The 13,893-nt window shown below is 39.3% G+C and overlaps 2 protein-coding genes across 10 annotated transcripts in view; one reads left to right on the forward strand and one right to left on the reverse strand.

Annotated features, from left to right (window-relative positions):
• RPS6KB1 (ribosomal protein S6 kinase B1) overlaps positions 1 to 13,893 on the reverse strand; it is a 123,042-nt gene that overhangs the window by 47,680 nt on the left and 61,469 nt on the right. The gene's annotated exons all lie outside the window — the stretch shown is intronic.
• RNFT1 (ring finger protein, transmembrane 1) lies at positions 856 to 13,628 on the forward strand. 4 transcript variants are annotated; one of them, XM_054537021.2, is made up of 9 exons: positions 856 to 940; positions 2,670 to 3,124; positions 3,336 to 3,412; positions 5,788 to 5,888; positions 7,500 to 7,653; positions 8,601 to 8,759; positions 9,434 to 9,499; positions 11,853 to 11,954; positions 12,877 to 13,628. In XM_054537021.2, exons 2-9 carry the CDS (start codon positions 2,725 to 2,727, stop codon positions 13,009 to 13,011), a joined length of 1,194 nt encoding a protein of 397 aa, XP_054392996.2. In that variant the 5' UTR covers positions 856 to 940; positions 2,670 to 2,724; the 3' UTR covers positions 13,012 to 13,628. The 4 variants fall into 4 exon arrangements, with proteins under 4 accessions (XP_054392996.2, XP_054392997.2, XP_002834156.4 ...); XM_002834110.6 differs by lacking the exon at positions 856 to 940 and adding an exon at positions 1,113 to 1,348; XM_054537022.2 differs by lacking the exon at positions 12,877 to 13,628 and having other exon boundaries at positions 872 to 940; positions 11,741 to 11,954.

Genomic DNA, 13,893 nt, shown 5'->3' on the forward strand with positions numbered 1-13,893 from the left:
GGAGTGCAGTGGCTAATCCCAGCTCACTGCAACCTCTGCCTCCCGGGTTCAAGCGATTCTCCTGCTTCAGCCTCCGGAGTAGCTGAGATTACAGGCACGCGCCACCACACCCGGCTGATTTTTGTATTTTTAGTAGAGACGGGGTTTCACCATATTGGCCAGGATGTGGCCACGATCTCTTGACCTTGTGATCCACCCGCCTTGGCCTCCCAAAGTGCTGGGATTACAGGTGTGAGCTATCACGCCCCTCCTCAGCTTTGTTTTCTTAATGAGCTTTTAATTTTGGAACAGTTTTAGATTAACAGAATTTATTTATTTTATTTATTTATTTTTTGAGACCGAGTCTCACTCTGTTGCCCAGGCTGGAGTGCAGTGGCACGATCTTGGCTCGCTACAAACTCCACCTCCCGGATTCAAGCAATTCTCGTATGCCTCAGCTTCCCGAGTATCTGTAGCAGGGATTACAGGTGTGAGCCAACGCCCCCGGCTAATTTTTGTAGTTTTAGTAGAGACGGGTTTCACCATGTTGGCCAGGCTGGTCTCTACCTCCTGAGCTCAAGTGACCCGCCTGCCTCGGCCTCCCAAAATACTAGGATTACAGGTGTGAGCCACTGCGCCCGACCTAAACTTCGTTTTCTTAATAACCTTTTAATTTTAGAACAGTTTTAGATTAACATAATTATTTTGAGGGCAGTAGGGTCCTCTACACCCCATGCGAGACAGGTTTTTCAACTCTAACTTCTACTTCCACCCCACGCAGACTCTCCGCACCTCTCACCTCTCATCTCGGGTTCTGGCAAGGCCTGATCCTCACAGCCCAAATTCACGATTGTGAGGAAAGATCAGCTCAGACCAAACGTCACCGCCCAGACAGACACAACTGGGTCAGGCGCCAAGCTCGCGGACATCCGAGCCCGGAAACCCTAACACTCCTCCAGGGGTAGGTTCTCCAAGCCTGAACATTTTTAACCTCAAAACGCCCAGGATCTCGGAGGCGTGTGGTGGATGCCACATAAATACATAACACGTAACAACAACTTATTATTTAGCGCCAGGCCTGCAGGCAGTTCTCAGGCGCAGCTCGCTTCTCCTCGCAGCTAAAAGACCCCGGAGACCGCGAGCTCTCCACTCGGCGCGGTGCGGGGGCGGGGCTAGGAGGCGGAGCCGGGGCAGGGCGCGCGCGCGTGAGAACGTCCGGGGAGCGCGCGCGCCGCCGCCGACGCCGCCGGGCTGAGAGACGAGCTTGCGGGGTTTGCGGTTGATGGCTCCGACTGAAGGGCTGGAGGCGGCGTATGCCGCTGTTCTTGCTGTCGCTCCGGACACCTCCGTCCGCTTCTGGTCATGAGAGGTTAGGCCTGGGGGAAGCAGGCAGAGGAGGAGGCGGCGAGGGGCCGCGGCGCAGGGGGCCCTGGGGAGAATAGGCACTCGAGGCTTGGACGTGGGTGGAGAACTCTGCCCTCGGAGATTCCGAAAGAGTTGTGTTGACCTTTCTTCCCCTTTTTCTCCTCTTTCTTGTTTGTGCATGAAGGAAAGTGGGAGGGTTCTATGTTATTTATAGAAAAGACACTGAAAGCCTGCTGTCCAACGTCGCTCTTCAGAGTTTTGACGAAGTAACACTCGTGGCGTCGGGGCCTCGGTGAAAGCCTTTAGTGAAAAGCACTGAAACCCAAACCGCCAGACGCAGTGACTGCACCACTGTTCATTCCTGGGAGTGAAATAGAATGACACAGAACATTCCCTGACGTTAACTCTAGCCTCCTCCTAGACAAACGGGAAAAGCACGGCAGTGTGGGAAAGGCTCTGCGTTTTGTCAGCTGGGATTCCGACTCTGTTCTTCTGCTTCTAGGAGGTCCACAATGGATCATTTATTAGAGAGATCTTTCTCTGCTAGGGCCCTCTTTCCTCACACCCCTCCCTCCGTAATACACCACCGACGGTGGCATTTTATTGGGCCGACTGTGTAACTGTGCTTATTCAGACTAAAGAGTTACCTAGCAATTACATGGTGACTCTCCAAAGTATCTGTGCTTTAAATGTATTTAGGTAACATTCTTTTGCGCGGGGAGGTAATATTCTTGGTGGCACCATTAATTATTGGAAACTTTATGAGCTTTGGGAAAGCTGCTTGAGCAGAAAATCTAATTTGTAGGTCACCTAAGTGCAGTGTTTATTATTAGTTACCTATGATGATAATAAGGCATTAAGATTTAATGTTGTTTTTCTTCCTCACATTTCCAACCATTAAAAAATACTGGCTCACTCTTCCTTATGAAACTTCTTTGATGTAGAATCTATATCAGAGATGAAACTGCACCAGTTGGGAAAAGTAAATGTACCAGAGTATCCAGTGAGGACTGGTGCTCATTAACATCTGCTGGGTACCCATACTTCATGACTGTTTTGCGGATGCTTTCTGCCATTAGACAACTGGAAGCATTTGCAGCTCAACTTTTTTTTTGGTAGCAAATGTTCCCTAAAAGATCATTTGTGTAGGGCAGCAGAGCCTTGGCATTAAGGGAGAAGGGAGGAGTCCAGTGATAAATAACCTGAAAATTCATCTGTTGTGATTATTTGCTACTCCTTTAGTGAATAAAGGATACCCAGTGAGGAATATACTGCTGGTATTTAACTGCCTGTTTACTTAGAATATCTTCTATTTGATTTTTTAGGAGACAGAGGCCTGAAGCAAAGACATCTGGGTCAGAAAAAAAGTATTTAAGGGCCATGCAAGCCAATCGTAGCCAACTGCACAGTCCTCCAGGAACTGGAAGCAGTGAGGATGCCTCAGCCCCTCAGTGTGTCCACACAAGATTGACAGAAGGTTCTTGTCTTCATTCTGGAGATGTTCATATCCAGATAAACTCCATACCTAAAGAATGTGCAGAAAATGCAAGCTCCAGAAATATAAGGTCAGGTGTCCATAGCTGTGCCCATGGATGTGTACACAGTCGCTTACGGGGTCACTCCCACAGTGAAGCAAGGCTGCCTGATGATACTGCCGCAGAATCTGGAGATCACGGTAGTAGCTCCTTCTCAGAATTCCGCTATCTCTTCAAGTGGCTGCAAAAAAGTCTTCCATATATTTTGATTCTGAGTGTCAAACTTGTTATGCAGCATATAACAGGTAGGACATAATAAAACATTGACTTGTTTTCATTCCTAAATTCAGTTAATTTTCTTTCATTATTGGTAATCTACTTAATGCATTCAGTTACTTATTTTCTGTGAGCTTTTATTATTGTATATGTTTATTTTTAATTTGTGTCATTGTTAGCTTATATAATCCTCTTTGATTTTTTTTTTCTTTCAATTAACTGGAACTTATTTTCTAACAGGAATTTCTCTTGGAATTGGGCTGCTAACAACTTTTATGTATGCAAACAAAAGCATTGTAAATCAGGTTTTTCTAAGAGTAAGTATAACAAGCAACTAAAAAATTATTAACTGTTTCTCTCCATAGACTTTAGAGAAATAATTTTGAGAGAAATAGGAAATAACTTGAAGGAAATAGGAAGTAATAGGATATATTGTAACATCCATGATTTATTAAATTTGTAATCTAAATCCTGGAATAAATTATCTCTCCTAATGCTGAATTCCTTTACCTTACCTTCTTTGTAAGAAAAAAAAATTGGTTACTGTTAAAGAAAAAGTAGTAAAAAGGATTAATAAAAGAGTTAGAACACGCTATCTGATCTGATTTGGCAAGTCCCTTCATGTTGTATCAGTTACTTTGACCATACTAAGTAATACCATCATCATGAAAAACTTTTAGTGGCTGGGCGTGGTGGCTCACACCTGTAATCCCAGCACTTTGGGAGGCTGAGGCGGGCAGATCATGAGGTTGGGAGATTGAGACCATCCTGGCTAACATGGTGAAACCCTGTCTCTACTAAAAATACAAAAAATTAGCCAGGCATGTGCCTGTGTTCCCAGCTACTCGGGAGGCTGAGGCAGGAGAATCACTTGAACCCGGGAGGTGAAGGTTGCAGTAAGCTGAGATCGCACCACTGCACTCCAGCCTGGGCTACAGAGCAAGACTCCATCTCAAAAAAAAAAAAAAAAAAAAAGAGAAAAAAGACCTGGGCCAGGCGCAGGGGCTCACGCCTGTAATCCCAACACTTTGGGAGGCCCAGGTGGGTGGGTCACCTGAGGTCAGAAGTTTGAGACCGGCCTGGCCAATGTGGTGAAACCCCATGTCTGCTAAAAACACAAAAATTAGCTGGGCGTGGTGGCGCTTGTCTGTAGTCCCAGCTACTTGGGAGGCTGAGGCAGGAGAATTGCTTGAACTCGGAAGGCAGAGGTTGCAGTGAGCCAAGATTGTGCCACTGCACTCCAGCCTGGCAACAGAGTGAGACTCCATCTCAAAAAAAAAAAAAAAAAAGAAAAACCCAAGGAATTTTTCCATAAGTTACACGAGCCCTAGTCATATAAATCATTGGGAAAAAGAGGATGAGTTTCTAAAATTTCACCTTAAGGCAACTTTAAATGGCTATGTCTGTGTAAAGTATCATGCATTCTGACCTGGAAATTATAGTTAAACCTATCAAACCAGAAAAATCTGAATGATTTAAAATTAGTAAAACTTCATTAAACTTGACTTTAAAAGTGAGATTACAGGCAAGGCACAGTGGCTCATGCCTGTAATCTCAGCACTTTGGGAGGCTGAGATGGGCAGATTGCTTGAGCCCAGGAATTGAAGACGAGCCTGGGCAACATGGCAAAACCCCATCTCTACAAAAAATACAAAAAATTAGCCGGGCCCACGTGGTGGCACGTGCCTGTAATCTCTGCTATCTGGGAGGCTGAGGTGGGAGGATTGCCTGAGCCCAGGTGGTTGGGGCTGCAGTGAGTTGTGATCATGCCACTGCACTCCAGTCTGGGTGAAAGAGTGAGACCCTGTCTCAAAAAAATAAAAATAAAAAAAGGGAGATTACAACTACTTGGGACGCTGAGTTGGGAAGAATGCTTGAGCCTAGGAATTCTGGGCAATGTGTCGAGACCTCATATATTAAAGTGAGATTAAAACATTAATTTATTAAATTCTTATAATCTGAGAATTTAAAAAATATAAACCTTGACAAGTGAGTCAAGGTTAAAATGCATTTTGAAATTTTCTTTTGTGGGTGGGTCCATTTTTTTTCTGAGACGGAGTTTTGCTCTGTCACCCAGGCTGGAGTGCAATGGCGTGATCTTGGCTCACTGCAACCTCTGCCTCCTGGGTTCAAGCAATTCTCATGCCTCAGCCTCCTGAGTAGCTGGGATTACAGGCACGTGCCACGGCACCTGGCTAACTTTTGTACTTTAGTAGAGACAGGTTTCACCATGTTGGGCATGCTGGTCACAAACTCCTGACCTCAAGCGATCTGCCGACCTCAGCCTCCCAAAGTGCTGGGATTACAAGTGTGAGCCACTGCCTCCGTCCTGGGTGGGTCCTTTATGTCAGCTTGTAGAAGACCTGGCTTCTTTTTTTTTTTTTAATTTAATTTAATTTTCTTTCTTTTTTTTTTTTTTTTGAGAGAAGACTTGGCTTCTTTGAAACATAGGTAATGTTTTTCATACAGTGAAAAAACTTGTATTTTAAACATTTGTTTAATATAAGAGTTCTATTTGGTCACTAAAGTTGTATAAAACAGAGTAACTGTGATGATTATGTACAGTTTAACATATTCTATATTAAGATTTAGAAAAATATTCTAAGTTAATGGTCATTAAAGTAAAACAGTTTAATGATATTTAAAATTCTGGCAAAATCAAAGTAACATTATAAAATTGTTTATCTTTCAGGAAAGGTCCTCAAAGATTCAGTGTGCTTGGTTACTGGTATTCTTAGCAGGATCTTCTGTTCTTTTATATTACACCTTTCATTCTCAGTCACTTTATTACAGGTAATTAGAGGTCCAAATACACAATTACATTTTTAATGTAATCATATATTTCATAGCACTTTGTATCTTACTTCACTTAGTACTTATTGTATTCAATTCAGTTCAGTTTTTAACTTTGTCCTTTCATAAGCGAGAGCTTTTTTTTTTGACGGAGTCTCACTCTGTCACCCAGCCTGGAGTGCAGTGTCTTGATCTTGGCTCACTGCAACCTCTGCCTCTCAGGTTCAAGCAATTCTCCTGTCTAAGCCTCCTGAGTAGCTGGGATTACAGGCACACGCCACCACGCCTGGCAAATTTTTGTATTTTTAATAGAGACGGAGTTTCACCGTGTTGGTCAGACCTCCTGACCTCGTGATCTGCCTGCCTCGACCTCCTAAAGTGCTGGGATTACAGGTGTGAGCCACTGCACCCAGCCTCATAAGTGAGAGCTTTAAGTGACTTACTCAGATTTTGTATCCCCAGTGCCTTGGCACATAGCAGATGCTCAATAAATATTTAATTTTTTGATACCTGAGTTTTTGTTTATATATTTCATATTTTTAAAGTACCATTAGGTTGTTATTGTTGGGTCTTTGTTTCTGAAAGTAAGAACACTTACTAAATGACAGTAGCTGGTAAGTCTCCATGTCAAATGGGAGTATTCTGAATTTTCAGCTTTTATTAGAATATTAGAAGACCTGGTTTCACTGGAGTTAGAGAGATGGGCAAATCTGGGATGTAGTTTGGAGGTGGAGCCAGTATCCCTCAGATGGACTGGATTGGGTAGGTGGGTGGAGAGAAGCAAGAAAGACCTCTGGGTTTTTAGTCTAAGCAACTGGCTGGATGGTGGTGTCATTTCATTGGGTTGAGGAAGGAACTGATTTTGAGGAGAAAAATCAATAATTTTGTTTTGAACATGTTAAGTTTGAGAGGCTAAGTAGAATTGGTAAGAAAGTGGTTCCAAATATATGTCATGAACTCAGGGTAGAGGTTAAGGCAATAAATTTTGGTATCAGGAGCATATGGTTGATATTTAAAAACCACAGAACTGGACAAAACTAACCCAGGAAAGAGAGTGTAGATAGAGAGCCCAGTACTGGACATGACCACAATTAGAAGAGAAACAGCAAAGGAGACTAAGAAGAAACCAGCAGTGAAATATGAGAAATAGAAAAGTGTTGTGTTAAAAGTCTAGAAAGAAAATTATTCAGGGAGGGAAGATAGAAAAAGAGAGTGACCTTGAAATTTAGCCATACAGAGGGAGTTGATGATCTTGACAAGCAATTCATTGAAAGGAAGAGATGGAATCCTGATTGGAATTGGTTAAGAAAAACATGGCAGATGTCTGGTATTGATGAGTTTTTTTCGTTTACAGGCTAGAAAGGTGTCAACTATGACAAACCGTGAAGACTTTTTCCTTATTCTATGAAGGGAAGATCTAAAATCCAAACAGGTTTAAAAAGTCTCTTTAAGCAAAATGATCCTCCATTCCATTATTGTGAACTCTGACATCCTGCCAAACTCATATTTTTTACATATCAAAATAACATATTTGTAGCAAATTAAAACCCTTTATTAATACTTTATCTTTGTATGTTGCTCTGATAAATTTTGATGTTTTTCTTTTGGTAGCTTAATTTTTTTAAATCCTACTTTGGACCATTTGAGCTTCTGGGAAGTACTTTGGATTGTTGGAATTACAGACTTCATTCTGAAATTCTTTTTCATGGGCTTAAAATGCCTTATTTTATTGGTGCCTTCTTTCATCATGCCTTTTAAATCTAAGGTAAGAAACTCACTTATGCTTTATTGGAGTGATGTTATCGAATCACATTAATGCTATTTAGTCTTTGTTTAAATGAATCCTTTTACAATTTTTCAGTTTGCTAACTAGCTTTAATTATCTGTATTATTTCAGCTTAGCAACCATTTGTTCAGGCACTTGAACCTGATTATTAACCTATTTGGATAAAATCAGAATTATATTTGCTTCAGAATAATTTTAAAATCAGTCCCCACATCATATATGGGAAACTATTTAGATTTGTACTTCTGTTATCCAGGGCATTATCAATTGACAGTTGACTATATACAGTTATTCAGTGGTTTCCCATACGCAATAAAAACTTTTAAGTTCTTATAATCAGCAAAAACATACTCACGTAGGTTTTACTTGCAGTATACATAAAACATTCTCATTATATATATATATATATATATATATATATATATATATATATATATTTTTTTTTTTTTTTTTTTTTTGAGATTGTCTCTTGCTCTGTTGCCCAGGCTGGAGTGCAGTGGTGTGATCTTGGCTCACTGCAACCTCCGCCTCCCGGGTTCACACAGTTCTCCTGCCTCAGCCTCCTGAGTAGCTGGAATTACAGGCATGCACCACCACACCCAGCTAATTTTTGTATTTTTAGTAGAGACGGGGTTTCACCGTGTTGGCCAGGCTGGTCTCGAACTCCTGACCTCAGGTGATCTGCCCGTCTCAACCTCCCAAAGTGCTGGGAGCCACCGCGTCCAGCCTAGAAATTCTTTCAAAGCAGACCACTCAGTGATTGTAATATGTGAGAACCAGCTTGAGGTTCAGTCATAATCATGAAGATTAATTTTATAGTTATTTATATTATTGTATCATATACTCAGTGTTCTCAGTCTAATATTGTTTGTGCTATGTAGTTAAGTAGTTTGGGTAGTTCTGTTTGTTTTCTTCTTATTTTTTAGGGTTACTGGTATATGCTTTTAGAAGAATTGTGTCAATACTACCGAACTTTTGTTCCCATACCAGTTTGGTTTCGCTACCTTATAAGCTATGGGGAGTTTGGTAACGTAACTAGATGGAGTCTTGGGATACTGCTGGCTTTACTCTACCTCATATTAAAAGTAGGTAACATTACAAATCTTGCTACTGCATGATTCACATTAATGATTACTGATACATACTACTGTTTTCCTCTTTTAACAGTTTTATAGTTTATCTTCGTATCACTAGTTTGAAGTAATAGCAGGTTCTATATTTGTTTAGAAATGGAGAAACGGAAATAGACTGTCTTAATCCAGCAGTCCTCAGTTTTCATTGGAGGGAAGGGGAGTAGACCTTCACATAGTGTGGATTATCTGTGTAGGGAAAACAAGTGGAATAGAACATACCCATCCTCAGTAGTAACACTGTCATACACATAATTCTTAAACTAGTAGAGTATCTTGTCCTGTTCTCTCCATGCCTGTGCCCCTCAACCTAAAAATCACTTTATGAAACTTTAAAATCTAAATGTTAAAAACAGGTGAATCAGATAAAATTGCTTTGACTTTGACATAGTTGTTTGTATTTGTTTTGATCAAATTGTTACTCTAGGTGTTTAAATGTACTTTAGCTTGTTGAGATGGCTCAAATCTATAAATTGAATAAAATACTCAGCACAAAATGATTAGTTGTGACATATAATGAGCATTAAGTTAATATGAGGATTTGATGTTACGGGATTTCAGCTTTGGTTTTTGGGTTTAGCAGATAGGACTGTTTGAATTAATAAATGATCTCTTATTTCTCTTTTCAGCTTTTGGAATTTTTTGGGCATCTAAGAACTTTCAGACAGGTTTTACGAATATTTTTTACACAACCAGTAAGTACTTTTTATCAGTTAAGAAAAACACCTTCACCTTTCTTCATTGCAAAAATTTTTTTAGTTCAGCAGTTTTACAAGAATGGATTTCATAAATAGATGATCCTTTTCTTTTACTTTGATTATTTTCTATTACTTTGGCACTTGGGGCTATAATAATTTAGGAGTTTTATCTCTATGATCAGATTCTTGAATCACACATTGACAACCACCTGCTAATTGTTGCAGTGCTTATATATTTGAACTTGTCTCTTGCGCCTTCAATCCATTGGACATTTTTAAGGACTTGTAAACCCTTAACAATCTTATGAACTTTTGTTCCTCTTTTTTAATCCACAAATGGGAGCTTTGTGTGTTCCTATTAACTCCTTATTCACCTGTGAAAATCCTTCCACTGTAATTTATTGTGTATGTTTAGAAAGCTCATTGCCAAAAATCATGTCTCTTGCAGTTTTCTTACTGGAGCAAATTTCCCCATTGCTCAATTATATGTGCATAAATAACGTTCATGGCATGAAATTTAACAATTAATTGAGTCTCTGGTGTCATTTATAACATTATGTGATTCTATTGATGTTGCAAATTGCAGTGAAAGGATGTCATAGAGAACCCTAATTTACTACTTAGTAGCCTGAAAGGTTCCTAGTACCTACGTGTGGTCACCAGACTTCAGGGTTTGATTCTCAACTTTGCAGTCATTTCATCAGGGCCCAAGGAGACTGACTTAAAAGAATGCCCACCGAATAATATACCGTAAAAATAAAAAAAGAATTATGTCTACAAAGTAAATGAGACTAACTGGCCAGGGCATCTTTTCCCTAAGATAGAGTTAGCAATGTAGAAACAAACTTTGCTACATCCTATGCAAGCTGCTTTCTCTAGACAAGACATAATAAAATTCAGAGTTCAGCTTTGTCCAAGTCAGTTCAACTGATGATTATGTGAGCATCAACCATTTTACTATAATTGGTCTTGTAAGATTTGTGCCGAAATACTCTCAAGAAAATACCCTGATATTCTTTCCCTGAGACAAGCTACAGAGAGGATATCAGTCATCAATACTTGGATTTGTTCAAGTCTCCTTTACCAGGGAAATGGCAGTTACTATCTGGAGAGGGAGTCTCCAAGATGCCAGATGAGTAATGTTTTAAAAGCTTGTCAGCATAATTATCTGCACATGTACTTTGCTAAATGACACCTTACTGAAGGGAAATTGACACCAAGATCATCTAACAGTATCCTGACTTGTTTCTGAAATCTGTATCACCAGTCTCAAAAAACCTTAATTTTTAGTATCTTTATCCTTTGAGTTTTACCTTGATTTTGATGTTGTTAGCCTGAGACGTTTTAGTACAAGAAGTTTAGATAACTTCAGCTATGTTAAGTCATGCTTTACCCTCATGACCGTGACTGAACTTGGGTTTTCTTACATCTCTTTAGTTACCTCTTCCCCATCATTTCTACAGAAAGCAGGTTTCATTTGTAACATTTTGATTTCTCCAAATTTCACTGAGGGTTATTGACATCACATCTAGTTAATGACTAAGTTCTGAATCTGGTGAGGAAGTTAAAATCTTAGAGACGAGAAACTTGTTATTAGGACACTAGAAGAGAAGAAAATTCAAATAATTGCATTTTTGTTCAGTTAGTTTTGACAGTAGTTATTCTACCCAAGCGACATTTACAGTTGCAGTTTCTCCATAAAACTCTTTCATGTTTAGCACTAAATGCTTTTTATAATTTGGAATAATTTTTAGACCTAGTGGCAGAAAACTCTTTAGTGGTCCCTAAGTCTTCTTCATATTGCACTCACTTGGAGACCTTTCACATTATTTGTAGATTACTGGGTCACATCCCAATATCTCTGGTCTTAGTGAATCAATATTGTGTGGAACAGAGAAATCTATTTTTAAAGCAAGCTTTCCACATGAGTTACATTCAACCAGCCAAGCTCTGGCTGGATTGACTTTATGAACCACTGCTGCAGGTAATAAGCTCAATTTGGCAGTCCTGGGTCAAATAATACATGGCTATAGATTTTATAATAGTTACATTTCAGATTGCTTAGTCTCTTAAGCCAGTTATGTTGAATTTGAAGCACTATCATCCTTTGTAAAGCTAGTAGATCTAACAATCTTTCAAAATCCTATTAAGTATTATTTAATGATTTCATCTTGGTGCACTCAAGAGGTGGTTCTGTATATGTGGTTCAGCTTTGAAATGTTTGTATCCTTTGGGAAGGTTTTCAAATGCCTGGTTCCAGGGAGATTTGAGAAGTACAGCATCACTTATGTAATTTGAGGAACAGGAAAGAAAGAAATTTGTAGATGAACAGAACTTACTATCTTCATAGAGTTATGGAGTAGCTGCCAGCAAGAGACAGTGTTCAGATGTGGATGATATTTGTTCAATATGTCAAGCTGAATTTCAGAAGCCAATTCTTCTCATCTGTCAGGTAATTACATTTTTAAATTTAAAAACCTAAATACAACAGTTCTCTGTGACTTGCAAAAGTCACATTTATGTTTGTTGTAAGGCAAAAAAATCTAGTGTTTAGTGGAAGGTAGCATTCAGGGTACATACTAGTGGATTGGCTAAGTTTTGTCTCATGTTCTGGTAATTTTTATGCAGAGGAGCGTATGAAGGGGAAAAAATAATTCAACTGGCAGATTGAATACCAAAGTGATTAAAAAACAGGCTATTTTATAATTGGATACTAGCCATTTAGAACAATACTGACATTTGTTACTGGATTGTGGCCCTTTCCTGTACTTTATGGCAGTTACTAGTAACTCAAAGACTTTAAGCTGTTATCATACTTAATCTTAAAGGTGTCACCTAAGGATTGCTTTTATGGTTAAATGGATGGTACAGCCAGAACACTAGTGGCTCTACCAATCATACTGCTCTTTGTCTTCTTGAATGTCTCATACGTTCTCCATTTTCACAATTGTAAAATGAGGGAATTAGTGCTCTTCAAAATCCCTCTCAGGCCGGACACAGTGGCTCACGCCTGTAATCCCAGAACTTTGGGAGGCCGAGGTGGGTGGATCACCTGAGGTCAGGAGTTCGAGATCAGCCTGACCAACATGGTGAAACCCTGTCTCTACTAAAAATTAAAAAACTAGCTGGGCATGGTGGTGGCGGTCACCTGTAATCCCGGCAACTCGGGAGGCTGAGGCAGGAGAATCACTTGAACCCGCGGGGGGGCGGAGGTTGCAGTGAGCCAAGATGGCACCATTGCACTCCGGCCTGGGTGACAGAGCAAGACTTCGGTCTCCATCTCAAAAAAAAAAAAGAATCCCTTTCATTCCCTACAATGTGATGGATTTAAAATGATTATCAAGTATAAAATCTAATTCTTAATTCCGTTACAGCATATATTTTGTGAAGAGTGCATTACCTTATGGTTTAACAGAGAAAAAACATGTCCACTCTGCAGAACTGTGATTTCAGACCATATAAACAAATGGAAAGATGGAGCCACTTCATCACACCTTCAAATATATTAAATTGTATAAACTATTAAGGCCACAAAATACTAATGTCATTTGGTCATAATGACTACTGATAAGGCATCAGAATGGATTTTCAGGGCTACAAGAAAAATGTCTCCAGATGGTTTTAGAATGTAAGACTTATGGTCCAATTCACCAAAAGATTAAATGAAAGAACCCTGTGTTTTAAAATATATATAATGTTCAACCTAATGTATATGCAACATTTATTCTATTCTAATTATTTGACAGGTAACTGCAGTGTTAAATTGTAAATGTGTTTTCTTAATGTTACCAAAACAGCAATTTGAAATTAGAACTAGTGGTTTTAGAGAACTCAGGTATTCTTTCCTGACATTGTTTTCAGAATAAAGAATATTTTTCATAATATTTTAAGATACATACTATCTAAAAGTAGAATTTTGTTCAGCATTGACTTTTATAATTCCCATCCTAAAAATTCTTAATATTTTCATAAAATTTGTATTTTTAAATGAAAATTCTAAATGTTGTATTTTATCAGTAACAGATTTTCTAAGTGAAGATTAATTTACTGAGGATGATACATTTTAGTATTATATTATTCTCTGTAGTAAGATTGGTAATCAGTGAAAATAAATGATTTAAATTCATTTTGTCTCTGGAAGTCATAAATTCTTCCTGCCATCAGCTTTAATGTTCATGATCATGCTTTTTGTGTAGTACCATGGAGTATCTTGAAGTAACTATTAAAATAATTTATGTGGGTTATAAACAGCTGGCTTACTTGATGATTTGAATAGTATAGAAAACAAGACAAATGGCCAGGCATGATGGTGGCTCACACCTGTAATCCCAGCACTTTGGGAGGCAGAGGCAGGAGGACTGCTTGAACCCAGGAGTTCAAGACCAGCTTGG

This window comes from Pongo abelii, chromosome 19 (assembly GCF_028885655.2).
Source record: "Pongo abelii isolate AG06213 chromosome 19, NHGRI_mPonAbe1-v2.0_pri, whole genome shotgun sequence".
NCBI classification, from domain to species: Eukaryota; Metazoa; Chordata; class Mammalia; order Primates; family Hominidae; genus Pongo; species Pongo abelii.

Bases quoted from the DNA above. Each gene is read 5' to 3' on its own strand.
- RNFT1 (XM_002834110.6), top strand. From the start codon at position 1,293: ATGCCGCTGTTCTTGCTGTCGCTCCGGACACCTCCGTCCGCTTCTGGT. The intron at 3,125-3,335 runs GTAGGACATAAT...ATTTTCTAACAG, and splicing joins TGTTATGCAGCATATAACAG to GAATTTCTCTTGGAATTGGG. The intron at 9,500-11,852 runs GTAAGTACTTTT...CTATCTTCATAG, and splicing joins GAATATTTTTTACACAACCA to AGTTATGGAGTAGCTGCCAG.